Genomic DNA, 26,246 nt, shown 5'->3' with positions numbered 1-26,246 from the left:
GTACTCTGTATATGTGTATTTAGAAAAATTGTTTATTATTGAGCATAATGTAACCACATTATGCAACTTTTAAAACTATGTAAACTTTGTAAATTTACAGAATAAGGGAGAAAAAAAAACCAAACATCCCATAAAAATAACATTGACGCAATTCATTCAGCAATAAATACAGTGCTGTACACAGAGGAAGATTAAATTCGTTTGTTTACTCTAATAGCAGGGGGAAAAAAAATACAAGTCTATTGTTAATAAAATCAATTTGAAAACTACAATTCAAGTGATACACGCAGATCACGTCTACACTTTTCAGACAACCCTCGTACGGTATGTTGACAATAGTTTTACAATTTTTGTGTACAATTATTTTTTATATACTATTTAAAGATTGTAGGAACTACTCTTTCTAAAAATAGTATTAACAGCGTTAAAAAACATATTTTTTCATTAATATTTATATAAGTATATTAAAATTTCCCGCCGTATTTTTGAAAGTCCCACTGGATCGTTGTTAGCGCAGATATTTTATTTAGCTAATGCACTTTAGAGATATCTAGTATAAATACATAGCCAGTACATATAGGAATCCAGTAGGTAGCAGGAAAGTCGCAATCTAGGTGTATGGAAAAAGCATTGGCTTACCAGTCTTTCTTTTATATAGTCTTTGTATTGGTGTTTTGGAAGATGGCTGACGTAGGTTCTGGTATTGTAAACAAAAATGATAATACCGATTATAGCAGTGAAAATGAAGATGATAAAAAGTACGCTGAAAATTTAAATGACGACAGTCCGGAAATCACATTCAAAGATTTGGTTAGCTATATTAATATGCTTTTTTTTAATTGTAAATCACGTATTTTGGGTTTGTTATTCAGCACGTGTTCTGTTTTGTACTCTTCGTGGGTTTTAGGGTGTTGTGGATGTGCTGTGTGAAGCTTGTGAGCAAATAAAATGGAAAACACCTTCCAAAATTCAGCGGGAAGCCATTCCACTTGCTCTGAAAGGTAAAAGGTAGCTGCAATAATTGCAGTTAATGCTGTTAATTTAGATCGTTGCTATTATATTGTTTTATAAATGACACAATAACACACACCTATTTATTATTAACAGGTTAAAACCAATATATAACGTAAGTTGGTTAGATACAGATGTTTATGTATAAAATTGAATCACGTCACAACTTTGTCTACAAAATATGCGTTTTTGAACACATGTGCATTTTGTCCCACGGTTTTTCTTTTATTTTGTTAAACTATTAAAAAAATTTAAAACTTTGCAGGTAATTGGGTGTTCAGGATTATGCAGGTTTGCTGCAGCATGGCAGACCCAAAATAAATTTATACTATTCTTTTTTTATTTGATAAATCAAGCAAAGAATAAAAGTTAGGTAACATTTCAAGGTAAATATGTAGTTGAGCGGTATTTGCGAAAAAAAAATGTTAAAAATCCGAAAATACCTTTATTAGACGCTCTTCAAGTTCCTCTTTTCATTAAAAGCGGCGGAGGTAAGAAATTCCAAATACTTTAGGAGATATCGAATTTTTAAATTTCATCATATGTAGTTGAGCGGTATTTGCGAAAAAAAATGTTAAAAGTCCGAAAATACCTTTATTAAATGCTCTTCAACTTCCTCTTTTCATTAAAAGCGGCGGAGATAAGAAATTCCAAATACTTTAGGAGATATCGCCGTTTTATTTTGCATACAAGACCTGTGTTTATCATTCGACCGTCGCCATTTTTTTATTTTGCCGTGTGTTTGTGAATGCCTAATTAATGAAAATGGTCGATTAGGTCAGGTCAGTTACATTATAAATACTTTAAAACTAAAGAACCATTGAAATAATTTCATATTATTTCTAATGTAGGCTTAGTTTCAAAGTATTTATAATGTAACTGACCTGACCTAACAAACTGGGACAAAGGATGAACAGAAACAACTCACGTAAAATTTTTTTGTTACTTATTACTTGCGCAACAATAAAAAATAAGACTTTAAAATTAGAAACGTTAAAAACTCACCTAAGTTGGAGGCGGTAATTAAACACCGTTTTAAACAATAAATGAAGTAAATCACGTATTGGTTAATTTGAATTCTGGCCTATCACGAACAATCACGTGACATCATTATCCAATAAAAAAATAGATACTCGTACGTAAACAAGAAACAATGGTGCACGCACGCCACAGGAATGCCCTGGTTTTGTGCTGAAATTTAAAAATTCGATATCTCCTAAAGTATTTGGAATTTCTAATCTCCGCCGCTTTTAATGAAAAGAGGAAGTTGAAGAGCATATAATAAAGGTATTTTCGGATTTTTAACATTTTTTTTCGCAAATACCGCTCAACTACATATGAAGAAATTTAAAAATTCGATATCTCCTAAAGTATTTGGAATTTCTAATCTCCGCCGATTTTAATGAAAAGAGGAAGTTGAAGAGCATAGAATAAAAGTATTTTCGGATTTTTAACATTTTTTTTCGGAAATACCGCCCAAGTAAATATTTACCAGAATCAATGTGAAAGCCACATGAACGCACTGCTATAATTGTGATGAAATTAAAAAATTCTATATCTCCTAAAGTATTTGGAATTTCTTATCTCCGCCGCTTTTAATGAAAAGAGGAAGTTGAAGAGCATCTAATAAAGGTATTTTCGGATTTTTAACATTTTTTTTCGCAAATACCGTTCAACTACATATGATGAAATTTAAAAATTCGATATCTCCTAAAGTATTTGGAATTTATTACCTCCGCCGCTTTTATTGAAAAGAGGGAGTTAAAGAGCATAGAATAAAAGTATTTTCAGATTTTTAACTTTTTTTTTCGCAAATACCGCCCAACAACATATTTACCCATTTCAAAAATCGGTAACTCAAATTTATTGTTGATTATTTACAATAGTAATTATCTTAAGTCGCGACTTTTTCGGAAATTCATAATATGCATAGTTCAGAAAATACTTTTTTTTTTTTTGAAAACTATAAACGTTCCTCTATTTACCTTGATAACACTTTCTTTATATTCCAGCTGGTTTCTGACAAATCACCATTTATAGCTTACATTATAATACCTATGCATTGTGCAGCTGTCACCATTTTTTTTTTACGTCCTTATACATGTATAATCACAGAATCGGCAAACCGAATATTCACAACAGTCCAGTACAAATATTACAAATTTGTTACATTGTGAAAATGATCATTTAGGTTAGCTCCATTGAAAATACTTTGATATATTGTGAACGGATAGTTAGGTTAGTGTAGCTCCTTAAAAAATACTGTAAAATTACTTTTAATGGTTGCTTAGGAATTATAACTCAGCGTAGCAACCAGTCCACACAAGTGCATTCTAATGCCCGAATAGTTGCGAAGTTCACAGAAGATTACGAAAGTTTGCCTTGCTCGAGCAATTCAGTAGCACATGTTACGGGATAATACAAGCATAAAAGATGTCCATTTCGTCTTTCATATTTCATAGATTTTTGTGAAAGTGAAATTAGAGAATAGTTGAGCTACTTTAAAATAGTTTGGACGGTTGATTAGGTTAGTATTGCTACGTTAAAAATTCTGTAAAATTGTGTAAATGATTGGTTAGGTCAGGATAGCTACATTGAAAATTGGTAATTCATAAGCAACCATTAAAAATATTTGAGGTAAATATTTAGTTTAGCAGTATTTGCGGAAAAAAAATGTTAAAAATCCGAAAATACTTTTATTATATGCTCTTTAACTTCCTCTTTTCATTAAACCCTGTGGAGATAAGATATATCTTGGATGGATCTGCACATTTGGTTACGGAAGCGTGACAGATTTTTTAAACATTAAAGTTGTATTTTTTTGTTGTAGAGCAGCTTTTTATAATTTGTTTTAAATTTTTTTTACTGTGTTAATTATAGGTTTCCAGTATAAAGGAGTGTAAGTGAAGTTTTGACTTGTGCTCTTCTCTATAAATATTGGAAAATTATGACTTATTTAAAAAAAAAGATATTATAAGAACAGTACTACCAAGACCACATGAGCAGACTGTTTGCCTTATACTCTCTTTGTTATATTGTGAATTTTGATTTTTTTTCCCCCCTAGCAAATTAGAATTTTTCTGTGGTATTCCCATTTAAGTTGTGTTGACATTCGATGATCCGGCAAAATGGCTTGTCCGGCATGGCTGTGGTCTCGAATGTGCTGGATTTAAGAGCCTGTGGCTGCACCTGGTGTTGCAGGCAAGGATGTGATTGGCCTGGCTGAGACGGGGTCGGGCAAGACCGGAGCGTTCGCCCTGCCCATCCTCCAGGCGCTGCTGGAGAACCCACAGCGCTACTTCGCCCTGATCCTCACCCCCACCAGGGAGCTGGCGTTCCAGATATCCGAGCAGTTTGAAGCACTCGGTAAGGATGGCTTGCTTTCACGTTCTGATGTAATGTTCCTGCTTATAACATTTTTTTAAGTGCAAACTTTCCCCCATAAGAACAATGTATTTTTTTCTGTCTATAACGTTTCATGAATGGTGTATCTCCTGCTTATAATGTTTGCTTTCTTAAATTCAATAAATGCAAAAAAAAAGTTTTTAAAAACCTAACTTTACCAATTGCTTTCTTAAATTCAGTAAATGTAAAACATTTTTTAAAAACCTAACTATACCAAAATTTATTCCAACTCTGAACATATGTTTTTGTTTACAGTCATTTAAGACTTTATCCTGCACAATAAACTTCAATAATTTTTAATTTTACTTCTAAATACAGTACATGAAATTGAACATTTCCAAGAAATTTTCCTGCTTACAAAGCCTTAACTTTCTAAAGCCTTTCAGAGTTGACTGTATTTTAAATTTATATGCACTTTGCAGATATATTTTGAAACTACTAGTTGGGACAGCAATATACCTGCAGGTGGACCTATGCTGGACAAAAAGTAACAGTTATATGGAGATGTAGCTTTGGGTAGATCTACAAGTGCATGTCTATAAGTTGTGTTCTATCACAGCAATTTAGTAGGGTAAGTGGTGAAATTTTAAGGGCCCCGGCTACCTGGGCAGATACGGTGTGCAGAGCCTCAGAAGAACCCAGACAATTTGAAAACTGCTCAATATATCCAAGTGGGTATGTTTACGAAAAAGCATTTAAGAATGCGCTGAGGGCGGATGGATAAACCTGTTTTCCTAATTTGTATTTAAACTTATTTGTAGGTGAGTGAAAATGGTTTGAAACACAGTTTTTAGAATAATTTTGAGGCTTGAAACATTCGGTACAGAGTCTTGAAAGCACTCAAGGGACTTACATTACATTTTTACCTTCATTTCTCCGGCACATAATGTTATGGTTACTGCTCAAATTTTTTAGTTAACCTATGCATGACGAGAAGATTGCAGGTGGTTCGCTTAGAGACAATACAACGCGAGAAGCTTCTGAGAGCGTCACACTAATCATCCTGCCTCACCAACACAAATGCACCCCTTAATAAGCAAACCCATTTTGGTAGGTTGCATTCGGTTCTGTTTAGTATTTACCATAATTCTGTGAAATGCACACTACCCGTATGTTCATGGATTGCATGGAAGATGGTTGAAGCTCGGTTATCAAACAGGTGAATTAACTTGAACTGTTGCTAGGGCCGGATTTAGAGGTCTGGAGGCCTCGGGGCAACAGAGGAGCGGAGGCCCCCTGGCCCCAAATTATTTTCCAAATAAAATGAACAATTTTTTACAGTCGAGTTTTTCAATAAATAATTTATTGTGAAATCAAGTAGATTCTCTTAGTATTTAAAAAACATACATAAATATAATCGGAGACAAGAATTATATGAAATTAAATTTTAGTGTTAATGAATATTTCTGTTAATATTTAACAATAATATAATCATGTATGTACAAAGTACTGTAGGTAAAGGTAAAACAGTGAAAAAATAATATCAAAGGAAAAGATGTTTACTAGTGTTTACTTGTCGGAATTTGAAAGATTTTTTTTCCGAAGTGTCTATTGTGGGGGCCCTCCGTTTGTTGAGGCCCCGGGGCTTTCGCCCCGGTTGCCCTCCCCCAAATCCGGCCCTGACTGTTGCACCATGTGTTAATGGACTGTTTCAGTGTTTGCTCCCTGACGGTTGTGCGTGGTGCAGGTGCGAGCATTGGCGTGAAGTGTGCCGTGATCGTGGGGGGCATGGACATGATGTCCCAGGCCCTCATGCTGGCCAAGAAGCCTCACATCATCATAGCGACGCCGGGCCGGTTGGTCGACCACCTCGAGAACACCAAGGGCTTCAACCTTCGTGCTCTCAAGTTCCTGGTAATTACTGCCGTCACAGTTGGCATGCTTTACACAGGTACATTAAAGGTTCTCAAACCAGGCACTTTGGGACCACCGACATATAGGATTTTTGATCTAGCCAAGTTATTGAACAGCAATATATTGGGACAAGATAATATGGTGAATCACTTAAGACTGAAATGGCAATTTAATGCAACATTTAACACCAAAATGCAGTTTATACACCATTTAACAACAAAATTTAACTAAAAACTGGTATCAATCAGCAGTTTGACAACAATAACAAAAAATTTATTGTGGTAAATTTATTGAATGTAATTTATGTTGCATGAATTTGGTACCAAAATGTAGGAACTAATTGGATTGTAAAATATTAATATTAATTTTTTCACCTTGGATCCATTATCAGTAACACGCTTACATTAATGACTGTGGCACATTTTTCATTCGCATAGTAATTTGCTGTTTTATTTGATATTTTTCTAAGTAGTTCTATTCTAGATATGCTTTTATTATTAATGATTTTAATGGGACTGAGCTACGCAACTTAAAAAGACGTCGCTGTACTTTAGCGTTAGCCTCTCCTTCCCCCTATTAGCCCCCGCCCCTCCTTTACCCTTTTCCCTCACACTGTCATACCTTACTTCCCTTTGATTTTTACCCTAGTGCCCTTCTCTTGATTTTTGCTTATGTGCTTTAGCCTTTTTTATTGGGTACAAAAGGGGTAGTGCTGGTCGTCTACAGCAGTGTAAATATGGTACATTTTGTGCTGTATAAAATTGTTTGCAAGTTTCCTTAGAGCAGATCCTTTTCTTGTGTGTGTGTTACGCATGTATTAAATAAAAAAAAATATATTTTTTATCTTTATTTGATTTTGATTTTAAAAATTATTGAAAAAAATTATGATTTAATGTTTTAGTAGTTTGATTAATACAAACTTCTATATTTCAAAGTGTAAAAATTATGGTTGCTTTAGGTTTGTGGTATTGAGGTTTGACTGTATTAATATACTTGCATCTTATTTTGCTACGTTAAAAGTTTTGAATGTTTTAGCATAATGAGCCTGCTTCTCTTGTTTTTTTCTACTATGCTGCTTATAGAGTAACTAGTCAATTTTGTGAAATAAAATCGTGGTTGATATCGTTTTGGAATAATTTTTATAATTTCTAAACCTAACTGCTGTATAGAAATTATATGTTCTTCTGGCGTGCTTTTACCATAAACAATTTTCATGATTGTATTGTTATTGATATTCGCACCTGACTCATCATGACAATTAAACTTATGTTGGGAGTGGTAAACGTTAACATAGAAATCTCATGTTTTAATCAAGAAATTGACCTTATAATAAAACCATGAAATTTTTCTCCTAGCAATAGAGTTTCAACGTAAATATCAAAGAAAAATTAATATAAATTACAATGATTTACAGAATCCCTTAAACCAAATAATACAGGATTCAAGAGTGCCAACTGTTGTATGGGAAATACCTAGTTAGATGTACATTATAACCTCTTTTAACCATCACTTTTTGACCAGGGGGTGGTTGGAACGCTAAAAAGGTAGGATAATCAGAGGAGAATGAAACAAGTAATTTACAGTGTTCTAAATGATGTAATAAATAAAATTTAAGTAAAACCAATTAGGTACATTTCTAATAAAGAGAAAGGAAAACAAAATTTTAGATACTGAAAATCTATTTTAAAAAAGTGTAACAATTTTTTTTCTCCAATTTCTTAAATATTGACTGCTGCTGCATCACGCCACTTCTTTGCCCACAATATATCTATAGCTGTAGTGATTGACTGTTGTTCCAAATATTTGAGGGCAGTCTCGAACGCATCCTTCGCTGCAAAGTGGCTGATCTTTTCGTCTTCTTCCTTTTCTTCATCATCTGACTCCTCTTGTTCAACACTGTACTGGTACTGTTGCAAAACAAGATTGATGATATGATCACGGCAAGATCTTCATTGGTAACAGCAGCAACGTCACCTTCGGCAAAAACTTAAAAAGTGCACAGATAAAACAGCAGATTAAAGAGTACAGCAAGGCAAACAGTCCGGCAGTACAGTAGTCTGTCAGCAGAGCATGTGTGAGGAGCATGACTCAGGCTGAAAACAAATGGTCATACACATGCTCGGTTAATCATGGTTCTGCTGTATAGCCAAAAGTATGTTGTGAAAGTTAATTTAAAAAAAGGCTTTGGGGTTGTTCATTTTGATTGTGTATATTGCCTTTGCTGACAATATAATATTTTTTGTACAATTTTCAAACTAATACAAATTCTGATAAATATTTTGAAAGCTATTTGATAGTTAAACATGTACTGTTACTTGCAAAACACAATTGTTATGGAAGAACCACAATTATAAAAGTTTTTTTTTTAATGTGAACTAATGCAAAACTTAGGCATCCTGCTCAGAGTAGCAGGCTGTCCATCTGAATTTTCTCACGTGAAGCACCTGGTCATGTTATTGCTTATATTTACTTGAATTCTCATATATGTTTACACATAACATTTTTCTTATAAAATGTGAAACCTTTAAGTACCTGAAATTTATTTCTCTTATATCTATGGCTAACTATTAAATTTATACTACTTATGTTTTATAATATCACACATAATTACAATTAAATAAAATAACTTGGTCAAATACACTGAAATCTAGTGATGGGTCGGATCACAATATTATTGAATTCAATCCTGAAATACAAGTACCTTAAATCAACCCCTGAAATCTGAATATAAGATAAAAATAAAATAATATACAAACTATTAACTGTGGTGATGGAAATTTTAACTTTTTTAATGTTTGTTTTAATGACCTAAGTATGCTGAATCTATATAAATCGTAATTTTTTTTAACATGACTATATACTGTAGATTTAATGGCATTCGCATTAGGCATTTGAGGATTTTTTTTGATCTATTTCTTGTGATATATTAGTAAAAAAAAATTTCTGAGATTGATTCTTAGGTACTCATCAGCCTTATAAAAGCATTTACTTAGAATTTCTTTGATTAAATTAGTTTTTGATTTGTTTATGTAATTTGGAAGACTGTTAAGGTACTCATCAACCTTATAAAAGCATTTACTTAGAATTTCTTTGATTAAATTAGTTTTTGATTTGTTTATGTCATTTGGAAGACTGTTAAGGTACTCATCAACCTTATAAAAGCATTTACTTAGAATTTCTTTGATTAAATTAGTTTTTGATTTGTTTATGTCATTTGGAAGACTTTTAAGATACTCATCAACCTTATAAAAGCATTTACTTAGAATTTCTTTGATTAAATTAGTTTTTGATTTGTTTATGTCATTTGGAAGACTGTTAAGGTACTCATCAACCTTATAAAAGCATTTACTTAGAATCTCTTTGATTAAATTAGTTTTTGATTTGTTTATGTCATTTTGAAGACTGTTAAGGTACTCATCAACCTTATAAAAGCATTTACTTAGAATTTCTTTGATTAAATTAGTTTTTGATTTGTTTATGTCATTTGGAAGACTGTTAAGGTACTCATCAACCTTATAAAACATTTACTTAGAATTTCTTTGATTAAATTAGTTTTTGATTTGTTTATGTCATTTGGAAGACTGTTAAGGTACTCATCAACCTTATAAAAGCATTTACTTAGAATTTCTTTGATTAAATTAGTTTTTTGATTTGTTTATGTCATTTGGAAGACTGTTATAAAGTTTTACTCCATTACTGGGAACACTTGCTCTGGTGCTCTGGAAGTACTGTTTGTGGTGCTCTGCACATGTATTTTACTTGGCTTGCCCTTACTCGCTGTGTGCCTGCGCCGTGCCGCCGGCAGGTTATGGACGAGGCCGACCGGATCCTCAACATGGACTTCGAGGTGGAGGTGGACAAGATCCTGAAGGTGGTGCCCCGGGAGAGGCGCACGTTCCTCTTCTCAGCCACGATGACCAAGAAGGTGCAGAAGCTGCAGCGGGCCTCGCTGAAGGACCCCGTCAAGGTGGAGGTGTCCACCAAGTACCAGACCGTCGAGAAGCTGCAGCAGTACTACGTCTTCATACCGGTCAAGTTCAAGGTCAGCCACGCATTCGCGCTAACTCACTGGCAGCCGAGACCTGTTCGGATTACTGTATTTTCGGAGTAGTCGAGTAATTGCCGTAATGCAATAGCGTCAAGTAAAATACATCCCTGTAAGCATTAAGTTATCACATACCGAAATTACCTGCGTATAGATCACATATTTTATTCTGATTTTTAGTGTAAAAAAATGTACTGTGACTCTTTTGTGAATTTTGGGTTAAAAAAATATATATTATTGTGTGGTTGAATATGTGCGTAAATAACTAACCTATGTTGGATTCTAATAAATATAACTCCCGAGCAAGTATCGATGGTTTAAACAAAATATCTCTTAAGTCGCGTGAAGTTGAGTGAACAGCGCAGTTATTGTACATGTGCCGTCTCTGCCGCCCAACCTGTCGCGGTGTCGACAAGTGACACGTCTGCTGCACTGTGACGGCAAGCCAGTCAGAGGGAGCAAGAGTGTTTGTGCAATATGCTGAGAAAAGGAACACTTCACTTGTATCCACAGAACTTTAGTGAAGACAGATAAATGGTGCTGCGACCCATACTGTGAAAATGTTAGATTTTTTTTTTTGCACAAAATTACGGGTGCGACGTATATGAAGCAGTGATTCTTCTGCGGATGTATACTGTAGTACAGTCTATTAGCTTTAAAGAGCACAAAATCACATCATTTTGATATTTTGGTCAAGACATCAAAACTAATTTATAAAATACAAAATATTCAGTATTTAATGTTGCTCCCACAGCTCAATTGGATTAGCTGGACTATACTGTAGCTAGTACTTAAACCTTCACCATTGATTTCTTGCATCTCTTCGTCACCCATGTGTGTCTGCTACCCTCTTGTAAACAAGCATTCTAAACCAGGCCTGCCACTGAGGTCAGTTTATAGATGCTGTTTCTAGCATTTGAATATTCTCTAACATGGAACTCTAAATTTACATTAAGTTTCACAATAATTTTAATAGGTAATTCTGTTGATTGTGTTTCTGTAAACTGTTTTTAAAATTTTTATCATCACTAACTTAATCTTACTATACATGGATAGAATGTCTACTGTAGTACTTTTAACGACTCCAGTTTTAATTTTGGCGTATGACCATATCATGAGTATTAATCATAATTTTTTTTTTTAATGTTGCTATGTAGAACTTGCACTTTCAATATAATGTAATAATGCACTATTTGTTCACATGTACTCCCTCCCATCCCGTGCATAATACCCAGACAAATTTTATTTTCCATGTAAATAAGTTATGAATATTTTTAGCTTGGTTACAGTAACAACAATTTTGATGGGAATTGTGTACTAAAACATGTTCAATGAGAAAATGACAGTACGGCAATGATCTTTTGATAGAGACAAAATTATATGGTTTTATTTTAGTCCAAGTTTGTTTTTAAAACAGAAGATTTTGGTGTTATTGTTTTTATTTTAAAAAATTATTTTTTTGTGATATTTCCAACCATAGTAGTGTAATGTTGACATGCTGAATTGTTACAATAAAATAATTTGTAATAATTTTGTCTAAAACATATCTTTCAGGTAAATAAAAAATAAATTTGAAGAATTTGTATTTTAAAAGTGATTCATAATGGTACATATGATCAAATATTTTTCTAATCTATGCACTTTGATACAAAATTTATATAAAAATAATGACCTTCCTTGAATTTTAAACATTATGAGATAACTTTCTTTGTGATTTCAATTATGTTGATATGCCCCGGATTCCAAGCAAAGTCCTGTGTGCCACGGACAAGGGCGTGGTTAGCACGGACATCTCAGGGCGTGACAGGTTCACGGTGCCTCGTTCCTTACCGAGGCATCAGGACTTTTCCGATGTGCGCGTAGTCGTAAGACGAGCTCGAAGTCCACTGGCTGCTGCCCGCGCTCACTGTACTTCCCAGTCCTCCGCCGGTTTTGTTCCCTTGCCTGGCCTCAGGGGTATCCATGACAAAGTTTTGGTTAAATACTGCTTATTTTCATGATTTGACTGGCATTTTGGTATTACCAGGGTGTGTTTACATACTTTTCAGTGATAGATATTTCGGTTTGATCGCAATTCACCATATAATCTTGACCCTTTTACTGAGAACAAAAAAATGGCACTAAAACAGCACAGCAACTGTGAAATACATATCAATGACAGGACAGAATATCTTAGTATTTTACTTTTAAATATCATAGCATACCTTGAAACCTAACATAGGTCGCACTGTTAATTTGTTATTCATACAGTGTTGTCAGTGTACATATGCACTGGTTACATTGACTTTATTATTTAAATGTGAATCTGTAAAAGTGCTTTAAATTGCACCATGGCTTTGATGTTATATTACAGTACATACAATATTGAACATACAGATTTGCTGTATGGTAGGTTTGAATTAAAGTATTTGGTTTGTATTCTCTGTATGATGATATGATCTTATTGGTGGATTGCAATGAAACCAAAATGACACTGAAAAGCACGTCATCTCTCATGTAGAGTGCAGGCAGTAGAGGTTGGCAGTAATTGTTCCAGGATGTGTACCTGGTGCACATACTCAACGAGATGGCGGGGAACTCTTTCATGATCTTCTGTGGGACATGCAACAACACGATGCGCACAGCTCTGCTCCTGAGGAGCCTCGGGCTAATGGCCGTCCCTCTGCACGGCCAGATGTCCCAGAACAAGCGCTTGGCTGCCCTCACCAAGTTCCGCGCTAAAGCACGTCCCATACTCATATCCACGGATGTGGCTAGCAGGTGAGGATTATCCTTCCTAACATCTTGTCGTGTGGAATCTAGCAGCTTTCCTTTCTGCTTTTTCAGAGTTGTATGTTTTCACCTTTACACAAGCGTAAATTTCTTATTTATTTCTGTAAGGCATGTGTCAGCTATCACCACTGTTTATTATTAAAATATAACATTTTTTAGTATCATTTGACACACTTTAGCTCTTCGCTCAAGATAGCTACTACAATTTGGTCCTTAAAACAAGTAGTTTGCAAGCAATGTAGCTTCCAAGTTCTCCAACAACCTTCGTCGTCAACATTTTCATCGCCACACTTAAAATGCTATTGTATTGACATGTTCAGTAACTGAACTAGGCCAGTATGTACTGTTACGAATGGGAAAACATGTTCTAAAAGGACAGCCCAAATAATTAGAGTTTTGGTTTTAATTTACTGTACATAATTAATTAAATTAAAACACACAGACTTTTGGTTGAAAGTTTAAACTTTCCCCACTGGAGCTTGAATCGACAGTGGTTCTTCCTACTGCTCGTCTCTTACCTCGGTCCCAACGCACTGCCTTGCTCTACTCACTCGTCCGTCGCACACCCACCACAGTCCCGGATGCTTCGATCCCCGATGCACCAGTCTTCGCACACAAAGCCTGTTGCTCGTCATCCACCTTTGCTCACTAAGGGGTCACTCACCCTCTTCACTTAACTTAACTGCCTCGGAGATTGGTGTCGCCTTTTTTATCTCCGAATCACCCAGAACAATGGCATTCTAGTTATTACACTTCATGCAGGCGGGGCTTGGGAACGTGCTTAACCCTCCAGAGTCGCAGAGAACTCTCCAGTCTCATTGAGAAAGTGTTGAGGAAGGGGGGTAGCGAGGCGTTGGAAATCCGATTAGGATTATCATGCTAATGGACCCCACCCACAGGCTAACGACTAACGAGCCAGCTGGCTGGCTAGCTGGCTCACTGGATTGCCTCACGACCATTACTTCTAGTATACTTGTAACAGTACGTTCACTCAAAATAATAGTTTTCCCACATTCCCAATCAAGGCATGCTTAATATGTAGTTAGTTACTTGAGACTAGAGGAAGTGGATCGTAGTGGTTGGCTGTATAGTATAGTGCAAAAGACATGTGTGTGTTAGCTTAGTCAGTCAATGGCAACTACTTTGGTACAATCTCATTCCGTGAGATACCTGGCCAGCTGGGACCTGGAATTGAATTGTGAAACCCATTTTAGTTAGCCAGCCAACTGCGAGTCATTCCAATGTGCAGAATCACAGGTCAGTACCATATTTACTAGAATCTTAGGTCACAAACGATTCTAAGAAGCATCTTTCTTTTAATCAATATTTTTTTCTAACAGAAAAAATTTACATATAAACATAAAATGCACTAAATTTTAGTGCTACTGAGCATGTTTTGCTCACAGGTACATATTTGGCTAATTTCACTTAAGAGGTTTTGCTTTTGTCTGTATGATGGGACTTGCTGCTCTTTTTATTTTGTATGTTTATACTTATTTTTTTAAAATAAATTTGAGGAGTTTGCTTGTAACTGTAGGAAGTAATTCATATTGTAAGCCACACCTCATTTTCTGTTTTCAAAATTTTGGTGAATCATCTTAACATTGAATAAATTCAGCGAATATAAGGCATTGTTGAGCTTAAAAGTCACAAAAAAAGTTTTTCTTATAATCTAATTAGTGATGTGCGAGTCTCGGCATCATCGAGAACGAGTCGAGACAGAAATTTCCTCGATCTCGTCTCGAGATAATTTTTTTGGCTCGGAATTTTCGAGAATTTTGTAAACAAGAAATAGGTTAGGTAATATAATATATTGAGGCAGCATTTTGCGTTGCGTGTTGAAATAATTAACATATCTTCAACGTAACGTAGATCGAATAAAATAAAATATACTTGTTACGATAGTATACACAATAAATTATTAAAAAGTTAAAAACGAACAACTTCCGTTCACAAGTCACTACATGAAACGGTAAACGTAAACAATGAATTGTGCTGTGGTTATCACATTAAATTACAGAAGAAAATTATTATTTTCCGTTAATAAAACAAACATTAAAGTTAAAAATAAATCATTTTCGGTATCAATATCAAGTATCAACGTAAAACGGTACGGTAAAAAAATAAAAATATAAACATGACTGCAGAATTCTTCCGCGATTGCATTTTGTTTTATGGCCTTAGGTTATACACACGGCCAGCAGTATATAACAAGCAACATGATGTTTAAATTGCGATCCGTATCGATAGTGACATATCGATAGTGGTGAATGTTCAGACTTTCATGATCAAGTACCGTCCATGGCTCAAGGAAACTGTATAGACTATGGAGTCAATAACGTATGTTTACATACGACAGTAGGCAAATAAACTGTTGAGTGTAAAGGTAAAGTTGTAATTGCAATTGTGGATACTTGATAAAATTATTGAATAATTATGTATGTTTGTCAGATTATTGAGTTTTACTTTTTTGGCTCATATTATCCTGTTAACTAAAGTACAGATTTCTCGATCTCGACTCGATTCTCGAGAATTTTTAAATTGCTTTCTCGATCTCGTCTCGAATTCAAAAAAGTCTTTCTCGCACATGCCTAAATCTAATAAAGTCAGCAATTTTAGAGGTACATATAACTGAATCATCATTTATTTTTGGGAATTTTTCCTCAGTAATAAAAATTAATTTCTCTTATTAAATATTCAAACAGTTTTACATATAAATACATTTTAATAATTTCAATTTTTTATAAATACTTTCTTAATGGAGTTTTATTATGATTATATGGCAGTATCAAGCTTGGCCTGAAATGTGCACATTTGTGAACAATTTTCAGAGGACTGGACATTCCTCACGTAGATGTTGTGATAAACTTCGACATCCCCACTCACAGCAAGGACTACATCCACAGGGTGGGAAGGACGGCTCGAGCTGGCCGTTCCGGCAAGGCCATCACCTTTGTTACTCAGGTGAGTGTTGGCGATAGTAGCTGTGTGCGACTGTGAGGTGCAAGATGAGTGGTGACTGTATTCCACTCTGCAAGCATTCTCTGTGGCTGGTAAAAGTCTCATGATTACCAAACAGATGTAGGCCTTTGTTCCCAACCAACTTCTACATTTAGTTGTCTCTCAATTAAATAAAGAAATAAGAAAAATTTGATTTTCATTTTCCTTACAAACACCATCTTCAATTGTCACAGAATGTTGAAATTTTTATTTTAGCCCAACACTTAGAGTAAAACAAGAATAGTGTAGTTCAAGGGATTCAACTGTGATGTACAATACCATATTTAATTCAGTACCCCTATAAATTAAAAAAATATATTTTTTTTGTATGATTATTTCATCAGTTATATATAAAAGCAAATCACTTAAACTTTTTTTTCCCTTTTTTTTATGTTTAATTTCCCTTCAGTTCTGTATTCCAAATAAATACCTATGCTTCGAAAATAGTAAATTCAAGTTTTTGGTCAGATTTGATTTTTCTGTTGCACCTAAAGATGCAATTGCAGAGGAGACAAAGTCTTCCTTCTTGCTGAACTGTCTTTGTCTCACAGTGTGTATCTCGCCATCAGAAATGTGTGCTTGTGTGTGAAATTTGGAAGCTCTACATTGACATTGTCCAGCTTCAAAACAAAACTTTTTCGCATGTTCAACTAGGAGTAAATATTTTAAATTTAAGTTTTAAACTTTTAAGTTTCTCAGAATTAAATATAAATCTGATTCCTTGAATGTCTATAATTTTTTAAAGTGATAAATGAAAGTTTTAAATAGAGAAAGTAAACTTCTTATAGCATGTCTGTGTACTCTTAAAAAAAGAACCCATGTCTCTAGGACCACGACAAACTACATGTTTTGTACACTTGTGCTGCTGGGGATGTTTGTCTTGTGCAAATGTGTGACACATGAAGTAACTGCAGTAGAACCCTTTTATATGTTCCTGCTTTTAATGTTTCCTGCCTATCATGTTATAATATCATATTTTTTAAGTTCCAACATTTGCTCCATGAGGATAATGTTTTTATTTCCTGCATATAATGTTGCACAAATGGTGCATTTCCTGCTTATAATGTTTGCTTTCTAAAATTCAATAAGAGCAAAAAAAAATAGTTTTTAAATCTTAACTTCCCGAACGCTTATCCCATCTGTGAGTCCGTTGGTAAAAAGTTCAAACACTGACAAGTTAAATTGATATTTCCTACGTATAGCATTTTCCTGCTTGTAATGTTTTTTTTTTTTTTTTTTCCTTATGCCTTATATAATGGGGTTCTACTGTAGATGTTCTGTGTGTGGCAGTACGACGTGGAGCTCTACCAGCGGATAGAGCACCTCATCGGCAAGCAGCTGCCGCTCTACAAGACGGAGGAGCAGGAAGTGATGATACTCCAGGAGCGCGTCGCAGAGGCTCAGCGGTCTGCTAAGATGGTGTGTGGCGTGTTCCGTGTTTGTCTGCTGTAATTAGTGCACGTTTAGATAGGATAAAGTTTATTTACTGGTAAAATTTGTTTAGTGCTAGACTCGCACACGTTATAATTTAAAAGTAAATACAGTAGAACCTCGATGATACGTTCCTGTTTCATACGTTTTCCCGTGTCATACGCCGATTAATTTTGGTCCCGCCGAAAGTACTATATTTACAATGGTTTACTTTCCCGGATCATACACTTATAAAATCATTAATTTCCCGTTTCATACGTTTTTACGAAGCGGAAAAGCCCTAAAACTCACAATTTTTTTTTATATTCCGCCTTATAAACTCCGTTTTAATGCTTTCTTTTTAAAAAAGTTCATTGTTTACTTTTGCAAAGGTAAGAAAATAACTTTATCGCGCCATAGATATGGATAGTATCAGGAAGACTGTGCACTTCGCTAGTAGCATCTATGGCCAGCATCAAGCGAGACTAGTGGCGCAAACTAGCAATGATGAAAAGTGTGCAAGCGCTTGACCAAGGAACGGATCTCATATTTTGTGCATTCATTAATCTTTGAACTGAATATACCCGTTTGTTATTGTTTTCTTACGATCGGATTGTATTATATTTTACGCTTCTCAAGTTAACATTTTATTGAAAATTGTTCTGTTGCATAAAGTTGTTTGTAAAATGAAACAAACAAGCAAAAATTTGTGATTTTTTTTTACAATAGCCTATTTTTTCTAATTTCTAATTTAGGCTTGGTGGCTTTTCTCCCCTTCCAAGAAAGGACTTCATAACATTTTGTAAGGCCACTGTTTCTCATGTCAGCTTTACTTGATTATGGACAGTATTTTACATTTCTGGTGGTTTTATTATATGTATATATAATGATGAATTCATATCTTTCATTAATATAATGCAATTACTTACACATATGTATTTATGTTTAATCTGACATTGTGCTGGTATGCTAGATTGGAAAAATTTTTTATTATTGCCATTCCCTTTTCATACACTTTCCCGCATCATACACCATTTTTGTGCCCTCCGTTGAAAAGTGTATGACAGGGGTTCTACTGTATACAGAAAATAACCCTTTTGAGACGACACTGCTTGAGACTATTCCTTGTCTGAAATGTCAATAATATAGCACCAATAGATTCCTATACCTACCATTAACTTAAACATCCCTTTTTTTAAATATGCTTTGAGGATTTTAGATTTTTTATTTTTTAAGCATCATATAAACTCTAAAAACACAAAACAAAATTCTTTTTCTGTCGACAATCATTGCCTAGTACTCATCTTAATGCAACCTATTGTAAGAACCTTGTGGTGTAGTCAAAGAATGATAATACAACAGAACAATCTTTTATTTACTAAATGGTTGTCTTTAAGGTAACACAGTTTTTAGTAGTTGATTTCTGCAAATTCATGTATGTAATTAAAAATGCACAATTTACAGCATTTCAAAGTCAAATCTCATAACAATGGCATAAAAATATTTATAAGCAATATCAAAAATATAAACAATACTCTGCATTTGAACACAGAAGTAATCATAGCTATCTCTCACAGCAGTAATGGAAAAAACTAATGGCTGTTTTGTTGACGATATATTAAGTTCCAATAAAATAAATTAATAAAATGTTGTTCCAGGAAATGAAAGACCGCGATGAGAAGAAACCAAATGGGAAGCGCAAGAGCTCAAATGCCGATGACAATGACGATATGGAGGACTCTCAGGGTGTCCGCAAGAGGCTCAAAGGAAAGAAGTCTGGTCAGAAACGAAGAAGGAAATAAGCTTGTTTAATTTTGTTATTTCTATGTTCAAGATTGTTTGCGACTGAAATTGTTTCATGATGGAATGCTTGTTCAAGAATGTAAATATTTTTAATGCACACATTTTGATTAAGCAGTGCCTGATTGAATTGGTACCATAAAGAAAATAGAAAATTTTGTGGGTGAACTTATTTCTTAGTCTCCTGCATTCTGCACATTTACCATTATAAGTAAGATGACGGTGGAAGAGGGGTTTTACTTTGAAGGATTTGCAAAGAAAATCCTAATTTTAGAGAAGAGTGGCTGTTAGCATAGTTAATTATTAATTACAAGTTAATTACCATCTAAGTTGACGTAACAGTAGGCCTGTGCAAATATCAGTATTTTAGTTTAAATAAAATACGAATAAATAATTTTGAATAATAAGAATGATAGAATCACATTAAATATTTTTTTTTTTTTTCATATCATGTAACAACTTCAGGAATATTAGTCTAATATAAAGTGAAATGTTGGTTAGGTTAAATCAGCTACAATAATTATATGGCAATTGTTTATTTAAATATTTAAACTATGAACTAAAACATATTTTTTAAATGCAGCTAACCCATCTTAACCCAACCTAACCAACCAACCTTTCATTTCATATCCAGAACCTGTTTTATTCACGAGTTTTCGTGTTCATGCAGTCAAGAATTTTGTTTTTTTGTTCAGCAATGTATATACCCACAATTTCTGCTAATTTCATTTGTAATCTTACACCATTTTTTTTAAATTTTTTTTTTACAAATAAATTTTTTAGTCTGCTGCTACTGGTGTTGGATAGATAGGGGCCGGAAAAATGAGCACTTGCTATATATAGATGCTATTTTTTTGTTGATTTACATATTCTATTCTATTTTTTGTTAATAAAAGGTTTTTCTGTTAGTTAAATTTGTTTACAATGTCATTCACTTGTAATGACATTGTAAAAATTCCATTATAAAATGTGACTTTACTGCTACATATATATTGATAGTTTTGAAAATTGTTGTATAAAATGTATCTTCTTCCACATAGAAAGAAACAACCCTTTGTGTAGACTTTGTTACCTGACTCACCGTATATTCATACTTTGCTGTTTGTTTAGGGCACATGTGCATCTATAATTATAAATAAAATAATAAAATAATTTAAATTATGAGTGTCACATTAAGACGTACTTAAGTTTAATACACAAATACAATTTGTCCACTATCTTTGCCGCAGATTTTCTCATCTCACAAGACTAAAGGTTGGCTGATAACATGAAAAAAAAAAAACAGCACTTTCTTGTATTTTGATTTAACGGGAGTGTGGAGTAAACCACAGCAATATTGTAGGTATGTACTTGGCAGTCCCCCCAAATGTTACACTTGACCCATTTGTAGAGTTCCTGGTTATCTTTTTTACACTAGTTTATGTTACCATACTTAGTGATATTTCCATGTGTCAGAGATGCAGTCAAGTTACTTGGATTCTGAGTTAACTTCATAATGCATAAATGATTAAACCTCATCAGTAAACGTTGGTGTATGACGAACTCATTTGGTATGTTATGTGAAATATTCGTAAGGAATTGAATATTCATTATTTCAAAGTATTTGAGGTCAAATCAAATAAAATATACATAAAAACTATTATTTTTTAAACATTCGTACAGGCATACTGAACAGTATTATTATTTAGAAAACATCAGTATAGGCAATGGTGCACTGCTTTTTTGCACAAAAACTATAGTACAGTGGAATCCGTTTATAATGACATCGAAGGGAATTGACAAACACGTCATAATAAACGGACGTCATACAAAGCGTTTTGTGGGAAAAAAAAACTTTTTTAGGTGAATACTTTGTATTTTAATAGAGAAACTTAGCATATAAACACGTGTACAAGTATGATACATATATGTACATATTTTTCATTTTTAAATTAAGAAATCTGTAATTTTCGTCTGCTTTTGTTTTTTCATTTTATTGTAATAACAGTCACTAATACTATTGTGTATAGAAGACATCGCCATTGTCAAATTACTATCATTTTCAATATTGCTATGAACAAATCGTGATAATAATTCTGCAGCCTTGAATGCCTCTTCTGCGGTAGGTAATGGTGCTTCCTCAACTTCCTCTTCCCTTTCCCCATCACTGACGAGGTGTTCCCTAGCATTAATGTTCTGTATAATATTTTCATCGGTGGGTTCTTCGGATGTGAGAAGAGCACTATCGATGTCAACATAATCTTCCCACATTTCCGGTGTTGCTAAAGAATCTGAATTTAGGTTTCGTGACCACAAAGATAAAGGGACGCCATCTTCTTCATCATATTCATGTTATTCTGTTTGAACAGGTAAACCGTCGTGGTTTCCAATGAATCCAACATGTTTGAAACAGTTGTGAATGGTACTTTGTGACATTTTATTTCAGGCATCATTAACCATCAGAATTGCATCTAGAACAGTTATTTTTGTAGAAGAGTTGTTTTCATTAGCATCAAGACAATTAATCATTTTAAGCTCAAGGTTTTTTCTAAAATTAGTTTTGAGTGATCGTATTATTCCCTGATCCTTTGGCTGTAGTAGGAAAGCAAGTGTTATAGACTTTAAATCAGTAACTTTTGGATGCGCCGGGAAATTATCAACCAGCAATAAAATCTTTTTCTTTTCTTCACCAAATCACGATCCCAATTTCGAAGCCATTTTTCAAAAAGCTCGGACATCATCCAAGCTCTACGATTGTTAGCATAATCGACAGGTAACGATTTGACACTGCTAAAACATCTTGGTTTTTGTGACTTTCCAATAACGAGCAATTTCTTTTTCTCTGTGCCACTCATGTTTGCTGCTACCATGACAGTTATTCCGTCTTTCGACAACTTGCCTCCACTACAATTCTCACCTTTAAATTTCAAAGTTTTGTCTGGCATTAATTTGTAAAACAGTCCAGTTTCATCAGCATTAATCAGTTTGTTGTTGAATTTTGATGAGCAGATGAAGAATCACCAACAATTTTTCCCGCCACAATGTTATGTTGAACCTTAAAACGACTGATCTAGCTTGCAGAACAATTGAAGTCGAGAATACCAAAACACGTGGCAAAAATATTTGCCTTTACCTGTAGCATAGGGCCGCTGACAGGTATTCCCTTGTTTCTCGTGAATTTAAACCATTGAATTAATGCTTGATGAAAATTTTCTTGTCGCGATTTTCGAAGCCTCTTCAGTTTCAAAACATTTGAATTGAAAAATTACTTAATCCGGTTCTTGTTTTTGAAAATCATTGAGATTGTCGAATGACCCACGCCAAATTCCTTGTGAGATTTGCACCTTTCTCCTCAATCGTAAATGCTTTACAGCATTGAGATGACATTTTTTCCACAGGATATCACAAACAACAATGCGTGACCTTCAACTGTCAATTACTCACTGAGGTTCAAAACAAAAACGAGCCACGTGCCAAGTCATTGAGAATTAATGAACATTGCCGAAGGTGTAAAGAATCATGTCTGTCATTATAACCGGACATAATTTATTAAAAATGGGTCACAATAAGCGACATGTCACTGTAAGCAAAGTCATTATATCCTATTTATTTACAAAGAATTTTATATGAAAACCAAATTTCATTGTGTTATTACGTCATAATAGGCGGTTCATCAATATAGGCAGAGTCATAATAAACAGATTCTACTGTTTTTTATTTTTGCCAGTGTAATAACAAAATTAAATGATCTACATTCCCGTAAAATGTATATTAGCTCTTAATTTACATCACAATATAGTAGTAATTTTCAAAAATAATGAAGTTTTTTAGGGGGTGAATATGTAAATAAATGTGCCTTGATAAATATCGGTGAAGCTGTCTCCAAACATCATTTGGGACAAGGAAAAATGGGCAGCTGACATTCTTCCTGTGGCAGTGTTATCTCTATGCATGTAGTTTTGTGAACAACTGAGTTAATGCTATTCTGGCATTAAAAAAAAACTAGCTTTACAATAAATATTTATTGTGATGTGAATGACAGATAGTGTAAAAAATAACACTATATTTATGGCTCCAACATCAAAAATGGATTTTTTTAGAAAGCTATCAATACAGCTTATGTAATAGATGGAACTAGTACTAATAAGTAATAAGTTGCATATAAACTGAACTGTTGTGTATTATTTTGAGACTATAAAACTGATAGCCACCAGCAGCTTTGAAGAGTAATGCTTTTGCCATTAAAAATTGTGCATTTGAGGGAAGCAAAGATGAGAACGCCAGTCTTATCAGACAAGACAATGATGGGTCAAGCAAATAAACACAAGTGGCAGTCACTCCTTTTGTGTTTGATGGTATAAAAATTTTTTTTTCCATTTATTTTAATTATTTGTTCAAGAATGTCAGCAGGATCAAGAAAAAAAAATTATCTTGCAAATACGAACAAATAAAACAACCACAAATGAGCAAATGCTGTGAAAAGTTTAACCACCCAGGAGGAAGTAAACTTTGTGCATGATAGCCCAAAAGTATTTTTTCTTACAGGAAAACAGCAGCATCCATTATTGCAATAGCAATTAACGCTGATTGGCAGTCGTCATTATAACGAACAATAATATAACACAGTAAGTAAGACAGCATCTTATTTCATCAATGCGGTCCAGGGACCGTTTTGCAGATGATGCAGATGCATACCTGGCTTCAAAAGGGCAACTGTGACAGTGGTGGACAGAATTCACTACGCCAAATTTTGCCTCAAGTAGATTTAATTGTAACCAATGCGAGGTAAAGAGAATTTTAAGGAATAATTATGTCAATTTATACTGAACACTGTTTGCCAGTTGAAGGTTGAGGATTCCGCAATGACTCACGTAGGTAGTAAAGGAATAACTTACATTTTGGAATATTCACTTTAAAACATAGATGCTTCTTGGTTTGATGTTTACATTCTTGCTAGTTGCAAATAAAACAATAATGGCCAATTCAGGGTGCGAATGTGCTCCAAGAAGTAGTGACTTGTAGGATCTGATAACATTGATAACACATGATTATTTTTACCCTATGTGGTGCATCCTTGTGTATATCCTTTAAGCAGTAGCAGCCCTAGACTTTGCAGGGTCCTTATATTTTGGAGAGGGGCCTGAATATACTTCAAGAAGCTTTTACTAAGAAAGTTTTAAAAATAATCCTTAAAACAATGTTTTTAAGCAAATCTGGGATTTAAATTTTTGATGACTGTTTTACGTAGTGTATTTCAAGAAATTTTTATATTCTTTCTAAATTATGCATGGGTTAGTTTTATGAATGATAAAGATCTAATTATGGTGTAGTGTCGTAAGAGGCAACAAATTACAAACGTTTGTAATGATGAAAACTCAAAATCAAAAAGTTATTAGCAGCATTATAAATTGAATTTAATTATTCCTTTTCTCATTCCATTAATGTACATATTTTCACTGATAACTAAAACTAATGAGGTCTGTAGCCGCTCTTGCTGTGAAACCTGACGTGCAAATGACTTTTCTTAGAACTCTCAAGCTAAGCAAAAAATTGATTTAACTAAGTCTGATAATTCTTTTAATCTGCAGTATTTTACAGTAATTTACCCATAAAAAAATTGTATAAAAAACTTAATACAGGGGAGGAGGGGGCCCTCCAGGGCCGGGCAAACACCTAAGGCCCCGTTCCAACCCATATCATTTTTATGTTCCTTGTATTTGTAGTGTTCTGGTAAAAAAAATTGTTAATAATGGGAAAAGGAAAGATTTTATTGCCTCATATGGTGACACAATTTCACCTAAATTAATTGTAAGCATTCATAAAACTAACCAGAGGATAAATTACCAGGAGAAAATACCAAAATTTCTTAAGTTCAGTTAGAAAATCCATTGTCAAAATTTAAGTTCCAGATCAGTTTAAAAATGTTGTTTGAAAGAGTTTATAATTAATATTTTCTGCAGAGGGCCTGAGGGCTATTCAAAATATTATGCCATCGTAGAAGTAAATGGCCCAGGTCTGGCACTGGAATACAGAAGTCTATGTTTTGTTCTTGGAAGTATTAATACTAGTACTGCTGGTACAGTTCTTTATTCTTACACATCTGATATCACTACTTTGCTGATTTTTTTTTTTTACTGCTGGGTGGGAGGGGGTATGGTGTTTACTTTAGCTTAACACCTAGACAGGTAGCCAGACAGGCAATTATCTCACATTTATTAAGATCGTGTAAATTTTACAACAGTACCTTGTTTCCATGAATGAACATTTCACAGGGCAATAGAAACATGTAAAACAGAGGAAGAGACCATGAGTGGAAGATTCATGGGTACCTATGGAGAACTGAAAGAGGAAGAGAAGCATTAGTTTCTGGTGAGGACAAAGTAAGAGTGGAATAAGATATTGGGAGTGAGAGGGATGAGGGAACTAAGGAGTTAACTTAGTTGTGAGTGAATGTGGGGAGTTGGGAAGTGTGTCTCCTTGCCACCAGATGGAAGACCAATTGCAGGTTTTAAGATGAAATTAAATGAAAAATAAAACTACATTTTCTATTAAAAAATTTAACTCTACACAATCCCCTCCCACATGGTATCAAGCTTATTAGTCTGTGTATACAGACAAATAAGGGTAACATCCCCTGCTCTTGGGATTAGTCTATCTCAGCCAGGGGTTGTGGTAGACGCGTAGAGGGATGTGCGTCATTGCCCTGCGTAGGCAAGTAATTAGTTTCATAATTTATTTGTGCATATCTTCCCAAAAAAATCGGTATTATATATCTATTTCTAGTAAAAATAGAACATTTAGACGTGTCATTTATTTTTATTAAATAAAATATTTATGTGTGTCATAATGAAAAAAAAAACTTTAAAATTTGTGAAACACAATGGCGACATAACTAATGAAATGAAATTCTGAAAGTACTTAAAATACACCACAAAATAATCGTCTGTCCACAAATACATTACAATACAAT

The 26,246-nt window shown here is 34.1% G+C and overlaps 1 protein-coding gene across 1 annotated transcript; it reads left to right on the top strand.

The window, feature by feature from the left end:
* The first annotated feature begins 617 nt into the window (after positions 1-617).
* On the top strand, positions 618-19,455 carry LOC134533049 (probable ATP-dependent RNA helicase DDX47). Its single transcript, XM_063370225.1, has 9 exons — positions 618-810; positions 908-1,001; positions 4,213-4,377; positions 6,104-6,270; positions 10,076-10,312; positions 12,852-13,075; positions 15,919-16,051; positions 17,378-17,506; positions 19,156-19,455. Exons 1-9 carry the CDS (start codon positions 619-621, stop codon positions 19,297-19,299), a joined length of 1,485 nt encoding a protein of 494 aa, XP_063226295.1. The 5' UTR covers position 618; the 3' UTR covers positions 19,300-19,455.
* The last annotated feature ends 6,791 nt before the right edge of the window (positions 19,456-26,246 follow it).

Source organism: Bacillus rossius, chromosome 6, assembly GCF_032445375.1.
Source record: "Bacillus rossius redtenbacheri isolate Brsri chromosome 6, Brsri_v3, whole genome shotgun sequence".
NCBI lineage: Eukaryota > Metazoa > Arthropoda > Insecta > Phasmatodea > Bacillidae > Bacillus > Bacillus rossius.
The sequence above is the reverse complement of the archived record's forward strand: the minus strand, read 5'-3'. Positions and strand labels throughout refer to the sequence as shown.